Source organism: Triplophysa rosa, linkage group LG1 (genome assembly GCF_024868665.1).
Source record: "Triplophysa rosa linkage group LG1, Trosa_1v2, whole genome shotgun sequence".
Lineage (NCBI taxonomy): Eukaryota > Metazoa > Chordata > Actinopteri > Cypriniformes > Nemacheilidae > Triplophysa > Triplophysa rosa.
In genome coordinates, this window is record NC_079890.1 from 1,317,136 (window position 1) to 1,338,052 (window position 20,917).

Here is a 20,917-nt window from a genome sequence, read left to right on the forward strand (position 1 = left end):
ATAAAAAGAAAAAAAAAACACGCAAATAAGTTCAAACATCAATTCAATATCTACTATTTCCTGAATATTATGAAATTCAAGATGGTCGCCCCTGATGACGTCATAATGAGCAAATTAGATGAGTATATTTACACCCCATAAACTTTCGGTCATGCCAAACATTTTTCTAATTTCCAGAAGATCACCATCTTTAAGCCATTTCGAGCCACACACTTTTGAAATCTTGATGTCAAAATCCAGCATGTTTTCCAAAAAACCCTGGCGCCTAAAGGGTTAATATTATTCTATATTATTATAAATATATTATATTCATATTTAATTCATTTTCAATTTAAGCTTAGCAAACCGAAGTTAAGGTACAGTCCATATGAGGTTTAATCGTTGATCAGAAAAATGCTATTTAATTGTGATTTTTGCCAGCGATTTTAGAAATATCTACCTTCCACCCTTCACAGAGATTGGACTGTGGACTTGCTATGACGTTAATACCTGCCCAGAGGCGTTGCAAACATAGACACCGAGTGGCACGACTTCTGTAAACGGACTTTGGTTTGAGTCAACAGTATTCAAAGCAGCTACACAAATGTAGCTTACAAGCAAGATGAGTAGGCTATACAAACTAGGGCAAACTAAAACGCAGAACGATTTCTAGCATGTTTAGAGCTGTGTGTTTGCAGAGGAGATGTGTTCTGTTTCTTGAATGTTGTAATGGGATCTGCAGAAAGGCCAAAGTCTTTCGAAAACACTTGTTGAGAGGAAGTGTTTCCCATCCACTGACTACACAACACACCCAGACACAACCCATTCTAGAGTTGATGTCTCACTTTCCTCCAATGTCGGTTTGGGTCTTTGACTTAATTCTGCTTCCCCCTTCTGGTCATCAGAGGAACTGCACGACTCTTCAATCATAGCACACAATTGGCTGCGTTTCCATGGACCACTGTAATCCGATTGCAATTGGTTTGCAAATCCAATCCGAATAAATAACAGAATAATCTTAATTTAATTTGGATTGTTACCTTTTATAATCCGCTCGATGGGACATGTCAACACAAGACATGTATGTAAACACGGTGTAAACATGGGACATGAAAACTGAACCGCAAAGTTCTGTGTACGTGCAAGGTTGCCCCACCGGTCCTCGCTTCATACTCCCATCCACAGATGTGTTCATTTGACCCTGATTTTTACCTTATTTTTGAACTTTAATAATCCACTATACAACTATTTCTATCATTTATAAATGCATCGATCCATTTTTTTCTCGATTTAAGCACTTCTATCACATTGCCGGTCGAGTCATGTGACGTGTATAGAGTATAAAGGAAATGAAGGCACAGTTTTTGACAAAACCTCTGAGACCGCAAACAAGGATGAAATCAACATTTAAACTGCTTTATGAGCTCGTCTGCAAATAAGAGGATGGAAAAAGTCCATAAGGCAGTTTGATGTCATGTTCTTCCTGGAACAACATATAAGGCACAGAATTACACGTTTATGGAGTCGGTTTAAAGGAGGTTTCGAAAAGATTCATTGTGTTTAAATGAGTCGATGAGAAACACAACGTTTATTTTACAAATAATAACAGACTATCCTTGGTCATGTTTTGTAGCTGCCACGACAGGAAAACTTTTTTCTAACCACTAAAAGCCTCATGAATGTGCTCAGCTCGCTCTAAAACATTGTGAATCTACGGTATTAAAATATGTATCAGCTTGGAAAAACAGGAGTATTTATATATATATATATGTACTGTATATATTAGTAAATATTGAAAGATGATGGATGAATTTGCTTGATATCAACCCATCCAAATTAAATACAAATCCTTTTTTTCATCTGTACAGAACATCTGCATAAAATAAACCGAGACTGGTACAAAATGGGTTAAGAGGAAATGAGAAATCATTTTTGCCATCACTTGATTGACAGATGCAGCTCTGCTCTCAGATCAGTCTCAGCTGCTCTGTGAGTTTAATAGTGATGGCTTTGACCTCAGTGTATTCTGCCAGCGCGTATTCGCCCCTGCAAACAAACACAAGAGCATAAGTCCTTCATCTGATGTCAGTGGAATGATGCCTGTGCACTTTTGCACAAACGTTGTGTCGTCTCAGTTAATAAACTCCTATAAAAGCTTTCATGCATAATAACGCTATTTCCTCATGTTCCTGTTTTCTATGATTTCCTCTTACTTTTATATTGCCTCCACTCCCACAAGTTAACTGTAGTTTACTTTAGTATTTATTATTGTAAAATTCCTTGATGCCATAGTGTTTTCAATCTTACCGTGGTAAATATTTAAAGTATACTACAGTATATGCTACATTGATTTACTATACTACTAGTAGTAGTATACATTAAAGTGTGTTGATTACTACAATTTACTATTGTTAATCACATTTACTACAATTTATCAATTCACTGTAGTTAATACTACAAAATACTGAATCGTGTAGAATACACGAGCACTCACAGCTCTCGTCCATTTCCTGACATCTTGTAACCTCCGAATGGAGCTTGAGCGTGTAAAGCGTTGTAGCAGTTCACCCTGAAAAAGAAGAGAGCTGACCTCTTACATCACAGTGTTTTCTTTGTCATTCAAATGTGTCGTTACGGCTTAGAAAAAAGGAAAGAAAAGTTGGTAAAGGTGACGCACCAGACAGTTCCAGACTGGAGGGCCGCAGAGACGCTCAGGGCTCGATCTACGTTACGTGTGAAGACGGCGGCCGTCAGTCCATACTCTGAGCTGTTGGCCCTGTCAATCGCCTCCTCCTGCGTCTTAAACTTCATGATGCACTGAACTGGCCCGAAGATCTGCCAAAGAGACGAGACGCTAAAACACATTCTTAAAGGAAGGCTTCCCTTAAAAATGACAACTGCAACTATTTCAGACATACAACTCAGTTTGGAATTTTAGACACAATGTTGGGATTTTATTGTTCGGGTCCAGCAGGTGGCACTACAGGGAAGGCGTGCGGCGGGGTGAGGTGCTGTACCTCTTCTTTGGCGATGCGCATGTGATCTTTGACGTCAGAGAAGACGGTGGGCTGTATGAACAGACCTCTGTCCTTCAGCGCACATCCACCAACCTCCAGCTTCGCGCCCTCCTCCTTCCCGCTGCTCACCAGCTCCAGAATCTTCTCAAACTGCCGCTGGTCGATCTGACCGTTCAACAACACGTCAACATCAATGAAGAAATCAAACTGCCGCTGCTCATTCATCATGTGTGCTCATATTTCTACATCTTATTTTCATCTCTGCCTTGTGTATTTCTACATTTTGTTTTCTCAAAAAATTCATTTTGTCTTGTTTTGTAGTACGAAAACGACTATATATAGAAGATATTAGGTCGTAAATATATATAGCGTTGACGAGTAATTCTTGGATATTTTTACTAGAAAACAACAGCAAAATTATGTGTTGGACTTTCTCAGGTAATCCTTACTAGAAGAAAATATTAATATTCACTATTTAATATTCACTTGAGAAGCAAAATGATACAAGGATGTGTTTCTTGCTTTCAGAGAAATCTAAAAATTTCCTTAGAAAAAAGGTTGTTTGGTTATAGACGGTTTCAGTGGCAACAACATAAACAGTTATGTGGACCAAACTTCCAGTATACCTCCACAAAGAATCAATAACTACAATTAATATGCAATAAAATATTCATATAAATTATATATGAAATAAATTGTTATATTATAACCAAACACAGACAGGAAATGAAAGGGATAGAATTATTGCATATTATTTTGTTCTGTTGACCACAGAATGAGATATTTTGAAGAATGTAGAAAAGCAAACAGTTCTGGGGCACTTTTGACTACCATTGTCATTTTTTCCTACTATGGGAGTCAATGATGTCCCAGAAATGTCAGTTGCTAACATTCTCCCAAATGTCTTTCTTTGTGTTCATCAGAAGGGTGGAGTATCCCTTTAACTTCGGGCCAGGCGCTTTCGTCCGATGAAACCGTCTATAGGCTCTTAAAAATGATTTCAAAGGAAAAGCATTTTCTAAATTTCTCAGAAAGAAATGCTTTTGTGTCTCAAGTGACTTTATCTTGTTTTAAGGATGTTTATGTAATTATGTTGGAAAGTAAGTGCAGCAATCCTTTTACACGCGGATATCTTTTATTATTGGCATTGTTCCACTCAGGAAAGAGATCCGGTCACCTGTGGCCCGTGTGAGGTACGTGGATCCATGGGGTCTCCGACCACTATGTTCTTCGCTCTTTCCACACTGAGACGCACAAACTCGTCATAAACCTGCTCCTGCACGTACACGCGTGACGCAGCCGTGCATGCCTGGCCCTGGTTAAAGAATGCGCCTTTCTGAATCTCCTCAACCGCCAACTGCACTGCACACACACACCCACATAGACACACAAACCAGACGCATCAGTCAGGTCCTTCTTCAAAAGACTGTAGTAAACTGCTGCAAATGACAAATTTGTGCAAACATTTCATGCAATGACTTAATAACACTATCATTTCATGAGCTGCACGTGCATTGGCATAGATCTAGGTTTAAATGTGCATGTTAATATACAGAACAGCTGCACCGGTGGTTTCGTGTACCGCAACATCTAAAGGCCCCACTAAAAGAAAAAACCCAAACCCTTATGGCAGAAAAATGCACTTGAAAGAACTTCACTCAACTAATAATATGCGAAACTTGTTTGAAAACACTTCTTCATTACATTGCTTTCGATATTAGAAACAAATCAAAGCAACTGGCATTGACAAACAAATGCTGCTAGGTTTCACCATTCGAAACCTTACCAACTTCTTTCCATGAAATATTTTGTGCGTTTTCTTTTAAATAAATTCCACTTGATATTTTGGCAATGCATTTCAGGCATCTCTAAGTGTGACTCAAACGTCTCTCAATCCCTTCTTTTTGAAACCAAAAATTGCAGATTACTTTCCGCCCTTTACCGTACGTGTGTTGAAGTTAAATGATGCCATTAAAGGAGTAGTTCACTTCCAAATTAGCCACCATTGACTTTCCATAATCATTTTATTAATGCTATGGAAAGTCAATGTGGGCTTATTTTAAAATGAACTACTCCTTTAAATTTCATGTGGAATTGTCAGTCGTGGCAAGGCGATGGTTTTCGACACTTCATTTCAACAAACTAAGATGTTTCTTCACTAAAAATCTTCCCCTCTGCTGTGACATCACATTAATGTTCAGTGTTCAGATTGCATTGAATGTTGTACGTTGGCGTGATGTTAAAGGGGAGGTCTGATGGAATTTCACCTCTTTAAATTTAGTTAGTGAGTAGTATAGCTGTTTGAGCATAAACAACATCTGCCAAGTCATAATGCTCAAAGTTCACAGAACAGGAAGATATTTTCTTTAACAGAAATCACATTTTATAGACTGCAATGAACGGCTCATTGGGGCTACTTCCTGCACTGGTTACATCACAACGACCAAATTTGACATAAAGCCTGCCCCCTGGAACACGGATAGGGTAATGGTCAGGACATCTCAACACACACTCTAAGCGGTAGACCAATCCCAAAAGACTGGCTCGGCTTGACCAATCAGAGCATTTCGGAAGGAGCGACTTCATAGAACCAGGAACTCAACAGCCTGTTTTCTGAGAATCAAGATGACGGTGTAAAACACAGGCGAAATATGTAATATATAAAACATTTTTTGAAAATCGAAAAATAACACCTATTGTTTAGCACATCAAAAACATAATAACGACTTTCAACGAAAGGCAAAATAGGACCCCTTTAAAGCTTAATTTGGGGGATGAAGAGAGATTTCACAGCACATTAGTCATAAAAAATTCTACTGGTGTGGATGACTTGGTCAAAAATCCTTCTAAAGAAAGCTCGAGTTGCCTTCCACTGAAACACACTACATGTTTGGAATGACCTTTTTGTTTCCATTTGTCTGTACTGTCTCTTTAAGAGCTGATTTAGAAAAGGACACATGTCTCGGGAAGGCTGTTGTTCCCAGCGAGCTCATTATAGTTTCAGTGCTTGGATCTGGAAAACCACATCACTCACGGTCTGAGTCAGCGAACACAATGCAGGGGTTCTTTCCCCCGAGCTCCAGAGTGACTCTCTTCAGGTTACTCCTGCCCGCCGCTTCTTTGATCAGCTGACCCACCTGAACATAAAGAGAGCAGAGCCGCTGCTTACACTGTGCTAATGATGCTTCTCTCAGCGTGCTTGTGTCTTGTCTGATTTGTCATCACAGTTATTTTTGTGTTTACCTCTGTCGAGCCGGTGAACGCCACTTTATCAACGGTCATATGACTAGCGACCGCCGCCCCGGCCGTCGGTCCAAATCCAGGTACGATATTCACGACTCCAGGTGGAAAACCAGCCTGCATGACATGAAATAAAGAACGGTCTCTATTATTCTCAATAGCATGGCGGATTAATGCGTCTTAATATTGCTTAATACCTGCGCTTATGGCAAATGAATGGGTCACAAAGTGCCCACGGGGCAAGAGACGGCATGATTGCAGGAGAAATGATGTTGACAAAGAGAGGGCTTTTCTTTAGAGGACTTAATCTCATTCATAACGATGGAGACATAAATCATCTCTTTTTCAGATGCAGAGCGCTTGAATAGAAAGACGGTCACAGCTGCACTTCAGCTCATGTCATTACGGGCGCTTCATGCGCTCTCTTTGAAGAATTAAAGATGACAATTTGTGAGTTTTGTATAAACATGCAGAAGTAATTACACACACTGCAGCTGCAATACAACGAATACAAAAGACCTTGGCTTACATGAGATGCTTTACACCTAAAGAAATAAAAAGAGCTTACAGGCATAGACGTTTACATTCAATGCGGCTTACAAATGAGAAGTGCAAGCAAAATCTACTTTCATTTTTATCTTTATTATTATTGTAACAAACAGTTGTAGCACAAGTATACGCCTGTTATCCGAATATGTTTAGTAAAATATGTCAGGCATTACTTAAGGTTACCTATTGGGGTTCAAAGTGCTATGATTCTAAGCATAGATTTGTAAATCTTTTGTAAAAAAAAAGCTAACTAATCTTGAGAAACTGGATTTGTAATTTTTGTAGCTGTAAATCGTAGCCATCAGAATTAAAACTCTTCGTGTGTAATGAATCTAGAATACGAATGTTCGCTTTTTGGGGTTAAATTACAAAAGAAAAAGAACATTTTTTGAGACGCGCCTGAATACGTAGATGCCACATTTGACCGTTCCAGACATATCAAAACATCCGCCATCTTGGAACAGTCAACATTGTAGTTGCAGTCATCACTCGAACTAAAAACTAATGGGTTTTTTAAGAAGCCATATATACTGTAACTCAGTATTACAGATTATAAACTATGGTCAGTTTTTGTGTTAGCTAACGTCTTCGTCTTGTATTGTGTTATGTTTAGAAATGATTATAGTTGTGTGTACACAACATCACGTAACATTTGATAACCCAGTGTTGGGTGTAACTAGTTACTAAGTAATTAGTTACTGTAATTTAATTACTTTTCCCTTGAAAAAGTAAAGTAAGGGATTACTCTTATTTTTTCTGTAATTTAATTACAGTTACTTCTGATGTAATTAAACTAAATACTTTGTGTAATATATGTGTGTGCAGAAGAGGAATTTACATCAAAATTCAAAGTCTAACTTTAAAATCCGTGCTTTAATGTATAGTTCTCACATTTGTAATTAATAATAATACTTTATGTAGTTTTATATTATTTATTTGAATGAATTAAAAGAGCATGTCTATCCTTGAATCACTTAACTCATCAAGGTTGATGTAGGATATAGAAAGTAATTAGTAATAAGTAATGAAATACTTTTTGAAGAGAGTAACTTGTACAGTAATCTAATTACATTATCGAATGTGTAATTAGTAACTAGTAATTAATTACTTTTTCAGAGTAACTTACCCAACACTGTGATAACCATACGTGTGTATAACTACGGTTGCTGACGTACGGTTGCACAGTCAACTATATTGTATGGCGGACAACTTACGTATAACGGCCCATGGAACGAGCAAAAAACAAAGCATCTATGTCTATATATCTATGATTCTGTGCGAAAATAGCCAGGGATAAAGGTGCCAATGCTTTTCTGACTTGTCCTTCACGAACTGAGCAACAGTTGCATACTACACTATATACAGTATGTACTTGATGTGTGTGTGCAAGTTATTACATTGCAAACAGCATCTGCCTTTAATTTGGCATTGGCGTTTCTTCTGTATCATAAGCTCTCAAACCCCCTGCAGTCCTCACGGACCCCCAGTTGGGAAAACCTGGCTTACGAACGTTTTACAATGTGTCAAATCCAACCACGCTGGATTATATCACGAATAACAGAACTGATGAAATCAATCATTATTGTCTGTTTGAATCAAATCATACTGGCAAACAACAGCCATCCCATAATCCCTCACCTCCTTTATGAGCGCTCCGACGTGGAGAGCGGTCAGCGGGGTCTGCTCGGCGGGTTTAATGACCACCGTGTTTCCACAGGCCAGAGCCGGCGCTATCTTCCATATAAACATCAGCAGAGGGAGATTCCACTACAAACACACAGAACAATAGAATGGATTAAAAATCAAAATAAGTACGTAAATAAAAAATTCAAATCCCGTGAGAGTGTTCAGACAATGTGCCGATGTCTTGTAGCTCTTTGTGAATGTGTACACAAATGACGTGTTTAATAGTTTTCAGAGTTGTTATTTTGGACATCATTTGAATGCAGTGATGGTCATTAGATACGGTTCTGGCATGTATTTTTGTTTCTGAGTGACTGATGTGTTGTAAATGCCAGCGTTGCTTTCTGTAATGAGCGCCATACTGATCCCAAATCTGAGTTACAGCTTCATGATATAATCTTCAGTGTGCATGAACACGCCAAAGCAACACGAGAGAGACCATTTTTCATCGATGAGCGCAGATGATTTGAATCTACAAACGATATGCTGCAATATACGTTTTTTAAAGCTTTTATCTTTTTGTATCTTAAATCTCATGTCTCTCCTCAACATGTAGATGTATAAAATACAATACTGTGAAGCTTGGCCTAACTATAAAAATGTACATTTGTAAAAATACATAAAAACAACCAAACACTCAAAAATATCTTGATTTTTACTTTCTTAAATGCTTGTTTTGATCTTATTTTACATAGTTTTAGGTCCTCTTGTGATTCTCTTGAAAGTTGAGGCTTTCTTTATGCAAAGATAATATGAAGAGTTTGGTTCCAAAATGAGATTCATGATGTTATCGTGTTTTTCTTGTGTTTTATTGCGTTAGTTAGCTGTATTTTTGGAGTTCTTATGGCTGAAATCAAATCAAACCAACTGCAGTTTGATTGATATTAATTGGAATGCACAATAAAAAAACATTTTGGAACCAACTTCATATATGTACATATAAAATAACAGTCAACATATTTAATTACGTAATAAATATTTAACAGGGTATAGAATAAAACATTGTTAATATATTACAATATATTGACTAATACAAATAATTTCTTTTCATATATTAAAAAATATAAGCACTTGCTTCCAATGAATGGAAATGTATTATTTAACATCGCATTATATTTTCCACTTTATTCCTGTATATATACAGTATAGTATAAATACATATATTTTTTGTTGTTGTTTCATAAAAGCTCTGACTCCCAGGTTGAGACACATACTGTATATATGTATGAATGATTTATTTGCAAAGACAGATTCCTCAAGAATCATGTTTTTTTATTTATGTTATGGTGCTTTTATTGTGTTAGTTAGCTGTTATTATTACTTAATCAAAACAACCCAACTGCAGTTTCATTAATATTAATTGAAATGCACAATGATTTTGTTTCTGTTTTTGCAAATGAACTCTTTATTTTTCATTTATATTACACAGCTGCATATAGTACAGTCTCTGTCAGGGCCAAGCCGTTCTGCATGCGTGTTTTCAGGTTCAAGAGCCAAATGATGAGGTACAAATCACATCTTCACTTCATTCCATCTGCTGCTGTCACTGAAAAGACTGAGGATTTTTTCAGAAAGAATCTGATGAAATTTCATCAGTTGGAGAAAAAGGATCTTTACCGTACACATTTTGATGCTTTCCAAAAGCGTCCATGAATCCTGCTGTCTGGGTTTTGGGGTTTATGTGATGAACATTCATAACTCTGGATGGCACGGTTGATGGTAAAACCTTTTCCTCGTGTAATGTTCAGGTGTCAGGGTGTGTGTACTTGTAACCTACAGTAGGTGTTTGCTTACATTGACGTGAAAGACTCTAGACAGGCGTTGCCTACAGTATATAAACAATGCTGTGTCAAAGCAGAACCACAATCTACACAACAGTCATCCAATCCTATTGTGTTTATACACTTTGTGCTCAAAACCATGTTCCAAAACTTTTCTTTCATTCAGACGCCAGTCTGAATATGTTTCGCAAACATTGAAGAATAGAGTAAATTTGCCTTGACGTGTGCTTTGTTGCCGACGTATACAGAGTACGCCAATGAAACAAAAAGTATACTAATTTAATCTTGTAAATCATCAAACTTGCTAGCAAAATGTTTAACTGTATTGAAATATAACAAACTAGCCTGATTTCACACAAATTCACGCTAAAATTGTATGGATTCGTACAACGTTAATCATACAATAAACATTATTGCATACAGACATAATGAAGCGCCAACACTAAATCTAACCATCACTGGATCTAATATCGCTCACATGAGAATTCACATTCATACGAATTGGCCACCTTGTAAGATAGTTACGAAATCGGGCGGCAAGTGCAATCTGATGCAAAGAATGTCCGCAAACTCACCGGAATAATGGCGCCGCACACACCGATGGGCTCGTGTTTGGTGAAACACACAAAGTTTTCATCTGTTGGAAAGAAAAACAAGAGAAATGAGACGGTAAAGAGACACACCAAAGCTCCCCTTTGATATAATATCATTGTTTAGTGGGAAGCTCTTGGATGTGGTCACCAAAAACCAAACATGAAAGACAAACGATGAAGAAAAACCCAGAGCGATGGTTTGAATGGGCCACACAAAGCTCTCCGGTCAGGAAGAGTGTATATGTTCTGCTGTTTTTCACATTGAAATGAGAGAGGGATGAGGAGGTGTGTGAGAAGTCTGGGCAGCGGTTCAAACCTGCCGCAGATCTGCTCTTGGCTCGGCCGCACACCTTTGTTCGCTCTTAGAGGTCCGCTTCTCTTTCTGCTCTCTCTCCAGGGAGTCAGATAACCGGCTAGGGGTAATGTAAGGTAGCAATGCTGTATTTTCACATCTCTTCGCACTCAAACCTTTCCGATGGAAAATGCCACCGAGATTGGGCACATTTACCACTTCCCTGTGGATCCGGTTGCCCCGCTGTGTCACCGCACAGTGGCTGGTTACTAGAAGAATAGTTAATAAAAAAAACCAAAAAAAACAAAACAAACCTTTCATTATTTACTCTCGTGTTGCTGTTTCAAGAAAAAAAAATTTTGTCTCGGTTTTTCAGGACCGTTAATCGCGATTAATCGCATCCAGAATAAACGTTTGCATTTACATTATATATGTCTGTGTACTGTGCATATTAATTTGGTATTTATAAAATAATACACATACATGCATATATTTAGGAAAAATATAAAGTATACCAATTAATAAACATTTTTATTTAACTTCATATATAATTTAAATGATTGGTAAATATAAATAAACACATCTTAATGTTTCCTAAATATGTATGCATGTATGTGTATGTGTTTATAAATACAAAATGAATATGCACAGTACACAGACATATACTACGTGAAAACAAACTTTTATTCTGAATGCGATTAATCACGATTAATCGTTTGACAGCCCTAGTATAAATATTTAAAAAATCCTAAAACAAGATACATTTACTTGAAAATTAGATTTGCGAGCTGCAATTGTATATTTTTAGGTAAAAGTACTTAAGAGAATTCGTTACCATTTTCCTGCCGAGTTTAGCCCCAACTCTGATATAAAACACCTGAACAAGCTAATCAGCGTCTTTAGGAATAAATACTTTAACGCGATATGCCAAACAATCTGCCCAGCCCCACATTAAGTTGAGTCGCTGATTAGCTTCTTCAGGCGTTTTATCAGAGTTGGGGCTAAACTCGGCAGGAAAATGGATCTCGCGGGCCAGAGTTGAGAACCACTGATTTATGATGTGGCTAATTTGAATGAATTTGTTCATTGTGAATCGTACAAAAACAGACGATTATTAAAAAAGCAATACTGAAGCCCCTCCCCTAACCCCGCCCTTAAACCTAATGTTACTGGCGCAAAAGTAAACTGTAGAAAAACCTACACATAAGATCAATCGAATTCATACTACTTAGCCACAGTAAGACTGTGTCTGAAAAGTTACCGTTCATTTTTACTATATAATTACCTTGCACTGAGATATACAGTATGTGGTATATGTGCTTTTAACAGTATGAGGAAAGATTGAAGCTTGTTGAATCGTATGACGAGGCTGTGTTTAAATAATTCTAAAATACAAACAGTGCGCGTTGCATGTATCCACAGTGGAGAAACAATCCCAGAATGCACTGTGATATGCAAAGTAACAAAAATCCAACCATGATGACGGACCAAGCCAGAGAAATTATGATTACAAACAAACTCAAAATTGATTGAACATCTAAAGGGATAAAATACAGTTCAGCTTATTAAAAATGTACCAAAAAGGAGTGTATTGCAGTGCTATATGCTAACACCAAACTATTGATAACTACAAATGCAATGTGTTGCATATGGTTCCAAACAAGGCAGCTTACCAGTTTCTGAAATTAAAAAACGAATATTTAACACTACAGCCGCACTTGCAAACTCTGACAGTACTGTATGAAACTGACACGCACATACGTGACATTTCATATGTCATCTGCGGATGGATACGGCCGGGCCTGTTAATCTACTAAAGCCAGCCTCTCTGAGACGTGACCTTCTCGTGTTTCTCCACGCCGCAGTGTGTCAACGTGATTACAGACTTCACGACTCCCTAACACAATGCTCATCTCTGCCCGGGATCAGCCAACGGCCCTTTCCAACTGATCCGACAGTACCGCTTATCAAAGGTTAAATTGACACGGCTAGGGAGCGCTCGCAGATGGACGGATTTTAATTCTGTAAATGCGAAATCGCACCATATCCAAACGTCACCCATTAACTTCAACTAGTTGCAGTAAATCATTTTGGACCAATCCGATTTCACTGTGGGCGGGACTAAGCAGTGTGATGCAACATGGCTATTTAAATGTATTTAAAAAAACATAATTACCATGGAAGAAATCCCTTTGTTTGTTCTTTTATTGTGTTAGGGATAGATACGATGTAACCATTAGCCACCTTTGACTGTTAGTTAGTAGAAATGTCAGATTGGTGTCATAATTGGTGTTGACGTTGCTTTTGAATCTAGCTAACGCAATAAAGGTAAATGAACTGTAAATGTCACGTTTTTCCAAATAAACACGGAAGTTTGCCATTATCGGGTGGTTGACGTATGCTCATTGGCATCGGCATCATGAACGGGAAACTTGAAATCTGCTCGAGTCCCAGGCCGTGTTCCAGGCCTCTAAAGAGCGAGATATTCAATCTGGCTGCTGATCCGCTGCTCATCTGCAGCCCCGGCGGTCGCACCTCAGCGATTAGGATCAGAGCGTCTTCCTTCTCCTTTGTGTGCCGAGGGCTTTCGTCTTTTAACGCTTTATTTGAATCTAATCAGGGGGAAAGAAGGGAAGCATGTTTTGTCTATTGAGTCTCCTGGAGTGGATGGAATGCTGGGGGAAGAGGAAGAATTAGAGAGGGGGATGACATACCACCCAGGGCTCAAAGAAATCAACCACTTCGTACTCATTAACTTATCTCTAGCGTTGAGACGTCGACGACGACTACATTTGCGGATCGTACAGTTTCTGAACATACTGTATTTATGTATAAGTAGTTATTTAAAATGCGTTTTGCTTTTCAATAGGAATATGTAAATATTTAAATATATAAACAATATTTAAACAATTTATTATGATTTTAAGATATTTGATCGCATGAAACACTTTTAGATGCCAGGATGCTCACTAAAGTCTTAAAATGGAGTGGAGCAACACGAAGCAGCTTCACAATATGGAAACATAATAACGTATTTTATTCGGACGATTAAAATTCCTCTGTTGCCTTTTTAGTTTTATTCAGAAATGCAAATCAGTAAATTCCAATGCCAACTTATACGTACATTAAACGTGATTTAAAGTTTTTTAAGAGATTTTTGTTCAACACAATGTTTCACGACATCTGACCATTGTACCTAAGAGACCCATTAGTTTATTGGAAAGCAAACCGTATCATCAGAATACTCAAAACAAAATTCAAAATACTCACCGACTGGCATGGTTTTCCCATGAATTTTGTCTGTCCAGCCAGCGTAATATCTCAGAGTTTTAATGCTGCCTTCCAGATCCACGAAAAAAGCATGCAGGAAGGGTTTGCCAGTGTCCATCGACTCCAGAGTCTGGAAACCAAGAGGTACAGTAATCGCTTTAATTGCAGCAAACCAATTCTCGGAACATAAAAGCATAAAGTTATCATGTTTTATTAGAAATCTGTTTCAAATAGACGTTTTTATTGGGCTTTTCGAAAAACACGCTCATTTGAAGAGCTACAAATTTGATACAAAACAACTGTTTTTATGTGCGTCGCAAGATGCCAAGAATTTCATGCGCATTGGGAGTTCGCAGATCCAAAAATTAAACGATAACAAAAATCATACATTCTGCTGCCTCGTAATAATGAAAACAATGAGGGAAGGTGGGTGAGACTATGACTCTGAGCTATAATATGGGACGGTAGCCATCGGTGCTGTCATGAATTGACTAGCGTGTATGTTTCTAAATAAAATATATCATGTTATTCAAAATAAGATTACATGAGTTGAATATCTGCCAACTGACACTACTGACAGATTCCATGTTCATCACAGTGAAACCCATCGTGACTAACTCAAAACCCTTCAAAGAGTTTCTCGAAACAAACTCGCGTGGGAAACGTACAACACTACACAAGTCTAACCGTGACAAGTACATGTGTATTACATTCGATCAGTCCCATTGGCTCAGTGCTCGGTTGTACAACGTTCTGTAAATGCCTTAATAATGACGAGAGAGATCGCTTTTACGGCTCGATCTCCAAATCTGTTCTTTATTTCCCTACTCAGAGTTTGGAGTTATTGAAATAGCTATAGCCCGATGATGAATTGTAAAGACATGTTTGCAATTAGCAATCACATGCAATCTAGAAACATTACTTCACTCGCATCTGTACAATCTCAATCTCACAAATCCGGCACAGATATGATCTGGCAGTAGAACAGGGTGAAAACTAAACGCATGCAAAGCTTCAATTACAATCGTGGCATTGTACAACTAAATGCAAACCCATGAAGAATAATATGTCACTTCTAAAAAAATGGTTTTTAAATCATGTTTTAATTGACGAGAAGACTTTAACACCTGCCGCAGTGTTTGACGGATGCGCTCAGACAAGCGTGACGGTGTTCATCTACAGTTCAAGAGCGTGACCAGCACTATATACGCTACACTCTAAACCAGTTGGACAGAATGTTGTTTTGGTTTGCGCCTGTATAGATAATTGAAGAATAGGAACGATTTCTCCTTCCACTATAGCCATCTCCACATAATACTAAGCTAAATGGGACAATTATTAAATGTTTTGTTTATATATTGTAATCTGTAATACAATAACAAATGTAACGTATAATTGTTTTTTATAATTGTGGTTAATAAATGATAAACGTCTAAAAAAAGTTAATTAGTTAGTTAATAATTAGTTGTTTGCAGCCGATAAATATTCAGTTCCAGGTTTTGGTATTTTTGTAATACATAAAGTCAAAACCTAGAATTGTGTAGCCTATCCGTATGTTTTTATCTTAAAAATAGCAAAACCAACAGAACAAAATGGATATTTAACATTGAATGATCCCAGATAGCACGGGTACATCTGTAAGATGTCTGCTAAAGATCTGGAGATCTTGAAAACATCTGCTGTGTAAAAACATCTTCTAAACGTCTTAGAAAAAGCTGTTGTACATCCATTCTAAATCCTACACATCGTACAGACATCTTCTAGAGGTCTGTATGACATCTGACAGCAGACGTCTCAGAGATGTAGGGCACATGAGCAAACAGCATCTGACAGATGCCTTGCAGATGAAAATGCAGACATCAAATAGATGTCTCTCAGATGTACGTGTGCTAACAGGGATGTATTCAATGTTAACTTGATTAAAACAAAATGAAATAAAAAACGGAAACCAGAAGTGTTTCGGGACCAGTGTTTTGTGTAATCTTGCAAAGTGGTCTGATAAATATTTATATTTATATATCGCTATATAAAACATTGTTATCATAAAAAGCAACAGTCTTCAAGCACTTGGCAAAAATAAGTAGCGTCGCCCTGAAACATAAAAATGAGCAGCAATGTGATGTTGAAAACAAGAGACACTCATCCGTTTGTTACGCTGCCTTCACGTTGGAAATTCGGTAATTCCCACTTCAACCCGGACATAATTTATGGAACAGTGCTCGTTTAATGTTTGCAGATACTTGTAATGTTTTATGCTACTAAATCATCACTAACATTTACACATTTTAATGTTACTAAATACTTTTAAAGTTACAAAATCCAGACGTTACTTCGGGGTTGAAGTGGGAATGATCTAATTTCCGAGAGAACGAGAAGGAAGCATTAGTAACATTAAAAGTATTTAGTAACATTACAACATTAATGTTAACGATTTAGCAGCATTAAAACATTACAACCATCTGCAAACATTAAAAGAGCGCCATTCCCTAAATAATTTTCGGGGTGAAGGGGGAATTATCGAATTTAAATGGAAGAGTGTCTCTATTTTCAATATCACATTGCTGCTCATCTTTATGTTTCATGGCAGCATAAGTCAAGCGAAAACTCCCACTAAACAGCAAAGGGAGTGGTATTGTTCGATTTTACGCACTGCTGCGCAGACCGAACGGCGTATGACGTCAAAGTATCGCGAGAGAACGGTGTGCGCACTGTAAAGCGCGCGTGAAGCAAAATATGTCTAAACTTTTCTCGACAATCCGTTAAAATCGACGCGGCTAATTCGTAAGTAAATGTGAAAAGAGACTCACAGCGAGCAGACATCGCTCTCTCTCCAGCAGATCCGCTAGTCTGTGCAGCAACGCACCTCGACGCGACGCGTCCATCCGCCGCCACGCCGAGCCTCTCCGCCCCGCTGCTGCGGCACCTTCCACCGCCTTGTCAACATCAGCCTGAACCAATCAAAACATTCACATCCAGGTAAATGGAACTCATTTTTTTATTGAAAATATGCATCGTCAGCAACAGTACTCGTTATTTCTGAGCAAACTTAACCATGGTTTTATTATAATAAAAGTGTAGGCTAGTAATTATGGTTTATTATAGTAAAAGTGTAGTAAACATAGTTTTCCTAAAGTAAAAGTGTTCGATGGTTTTATTATAGAAAACGTGCACTAAACATGGTTTTATTATAATAAAAGTGTAGTAATCATAGTTTATTATAGTAAAGTGTAGTAAACATGTTTTTATTATAGTAAATTTGTAGTAAACATGGTTTTATTATAATAAAAGTGTAGTAATCTGGTTTATTATAGTAAATTTGTAGTAAACATGGTTTTATTATAATAAAAGTGTAGTAATCTGGTTTATTATAGTAAATTTGTAGTAAACACGGTTTTATTATAATAAAAGTGTAGTAATCTGGTTTATTATAGTAAATTTGTAGTAAACACGGTTTTATTATAATAAAAGTGTAGTAATCTGGTTTATTATAGTAAATTTGTAGTAAACACGGTTTTATTATAATAAAAGTGTAGTAATCTGGTTTATTATAGTAAATTTGTAGTAAACACGGTTTTATTATAATAAAAGTGTAGTAATCTGGTTTATTATAGTAAATTTGTAGTAAACACGGTTTTATTATAATAAAAGTGTAGTAATCTGGTTTATTATAGTAAATTTGTAGTAAACACGGTTTTATTATAATAAAAGTGTAGTAATCTGGTTTATTATAGTAAATTTGTAGTAAACACGGTTTTATTATAATAAAAGTGTAGTAATCTGGTTTATTATAGTAAATTTGTAGTAAACACGGTTTTATTATAATAAAAGTGTAGTAATCTGGTTTATTATAGTAAATTTGTAGTAAACACGGTTTTATTATAATAAAAGTGTAGTAATCTGGTTTATTATAGTAAATTTGTAGTAAACACGGTTTTATTATAATAAAAGTGTAGTAATCTGGTTTATTATAGTAAATTTGTAGTAAACACGGTTTTATTATAATAAAAGTGTAGTAATCTGGTTTATTATAGTAAATTTGTAGTAAACACGGTTTTATTATAATAAAAGTGTAGTAATCTGGTTTATTATAGTAAATTTGTAGTAAACACGGTTTTATTATAATAAAAGTGTAGTAATCTGGTTTATTATAGTAAATTTGTAGTAAACACGGTTTTATTATAATAAAAGTGTAGTAATCTGGTTTATTATAGTAAATTTGTAGTAAACACGGTTTTATTATAATAAAAGTGTAGTAATCTGGTTTATTATAGTAAATTTGTAGTAAACACGGTTTTATTATAATAAAAGTGTAGTAATCTGGTTTATTATAGTAAATTTGTAGTAAACACGGTTTTATTATAATAAAAGTGTAGTAATCTGGTTTATTATAGTAAATTTGTAGTAAACACGGTTTTATTATAATAAAAGTGTAGTAATCTGGTTTATTATAGTAAATTTGTTGTAAACATGGTTTTAATATAATAAAAGTGTAGTAATCTGGTTTATTATAGTAAATTTGTAGTAAACACGGTTTTATTATAATAAAAGTGTAGTAATCATAGTTTATTATAGTAAAAGAGTAGTAAACATCGTTTTCCTGTAGTAAAAGTATACTATGGTTTTATTATAGTAAACATGTTTTTACTAAAGGTTTTTTGATAGATTGGTTGCCATTTGTATTACTTACAATACATTCATTTGTATTTTTTATCCTGGTATCATGGTAAACTATGGTTACTGTAGTGAGACCATGGTAAATGTGTGGTTCATTTTGTTTTACTACAATACCATAGTTAAACTACTGTAGATACAGTACTGCAGTAAAACCATGTTTCATTTTCTTTTTTTACAATTAGACTGAAGGATGAAAATCATTCAAATATATACAGTAGTGATTACAATTGTAAAGTGCATAAATAATTTTGACGAATATGTACATTGGAATGTCACTTGCTTAACTATTTTAATGAATTGATTTTTCGATCAGCTGATAAATAATTCCGAAAAAGACCTGATCTGTACCATAACAAATGTTTATCATTCTTATTTGAAAAAGCTCAGCATGTTCGTAATGAAGTCGAAATGAGAAATATAATGAAAGAATCGTTCTTACTTGATCAGCCTCCTCAATGTCACAGATTTTGACACCTGTTGCCGGGTTGAACGTGGGAAATGTCTTTCCTTTGACTGAGGTGTGCCATTCATTATTGATCAAAATCTGCAACACGTTTACAGGTTTCCATGACAGTGTTTTATGAACAGAGGACTATGGTAAATGTGCTTCATGTTTTCATTGAAACACACAGGTTTAATATTCACAATGAACTATTTCTCGCTGTATGCAGATCTTGTGTCTTTGGAGATTTTCTTGCTACTACATTACATGTCATTCAGATCAGTGCATTGGCTTTTAGTCACCTAAAGAACTAAAGCACAAAATGTTCTGTTTGGTATATCCACTTTTTAGTTCTTACTGACACCTTTGTTTTCAACAGCCAGAATTTCAATTCCACTCCGAGATTTTTACAACTAGAAAGTGAAGAAAACTCTTACCTTCGTGTGTTTGATGTCAGGGTTTTTCACAGGTTGAGGCAGAGCTGCAGGGGTTTCCTCGTTTCGAGAGAGCCCGTTCTCTATAGTTCCATTCTGCGCCATATCAGTTGCTGTGAAATCGCAGAGAAACGAAAGCAATGATTACAGATGGCTGTTGACTGAACATGATTCCACATCCAGCACACTTTATAACCACTTTTAAAGGTCCTCCCCCTTCGGGCAAGCGTGCTCTCCACCCACTGAGCAACAGAATACCACCTGCCAGTGAATCAGACTTTAAAACACACCACGTGATTTTTAACAGGTATGAGATGAATCAAAAATCAAACGTGAAAACAATCCGCCACCCCCAAAAACCGAAGCGAAGGTCTGCGTGTCCATGTCAGGCGTTGGAAATAATGAGCGTGAATTAATTCACCGGCAATATTTACATTTCGCCACGGTGGCTTTGATCAGCCGGCGGCGGGACGGATCGGAAACGACTGCGGGCCGAGCATCAGACGGGCCAAGGTGTGATGCGTTCTGATGTTCATCGCAAAGTCGGTTTTTGCACCTGGGCCTCGTGAAGCTGAATGGAGTTGAACGCATGCAAGCAAATGCTTTTGTTTCGGAGGGACAAAGACTTTCCTAGCTTCGGCCTGCTACTCGGACACTGTTGCTATTGTTTCCCCTCCATTGCATCTTGTCACTCTTCTTGTCAAAGTTTAATTAGGACAACGAGCTCTTGCCGTGCCATTTCTCACTTCAGCAGCTTTCTAAACACTTCCTAATGAGGCCAAGGCTCGCGCACATCCAGAGAGGGCGCACGTGATGAAAATCAAAGAGGTGGCAGGAGAGACGGACTAACTTTTAGGTGCTCTACAACGTACAACATATTCAAACTATTGGGTTACATATTTAAAGATGTGAAAAGTACGATTTCAAATGTTTTGTTTTTAGGGATGCCCCGATATGTCAATT

The 20,917-nt window shown here is 36.9% G+C and overlaps 1 protein-coding gene across 1 annotated transcript; it reads right to left on the minus strand.

Moving 5' to 3' along the window:
• Nucleotides 1-328: 328 nt before the first annotated feature.
• Nucleotides 329-20,130, minus strand: aldh1a3 (aldehyde dehydrogenase 1 family, member A3). Its single transcript, XM_057345977.1, has 13 exons — nucleotides 19,958-20,130; nucleotides 19,518-19,622; nucleotides 17,212-17,352; nucleotides 14,405-14,534; nucleotides 10,825-10,886; nucleotides 8,424-8,552; nucleotides 6,240-6,353; nucleotides 6,031-6,133; nucleotides 4,174-4,358; nucleotides 2,997-3,161; nucleotides 2,657-2,814; nucleotides 2,474-2,548; nucleotides 329-2,025 (listed from the first exon to the last, which is right to left on the minus strand). The coding sequence occupies exons 1-13, from the start codon at nucleotides 20,057-20,059 to the stop codon at nucleotides 1,947-1,949; spliced, it is 1,548 nt and encodes a 515-aa protein (XP_057201960.1). The 5' UTR covers nucleotides 20,060-20,130; the 3' UTR covers nucleotides 329-1,946.
• Between the last annotated feature and the right edge of the window lie 787 nt (nucleotides 20,131-20,917).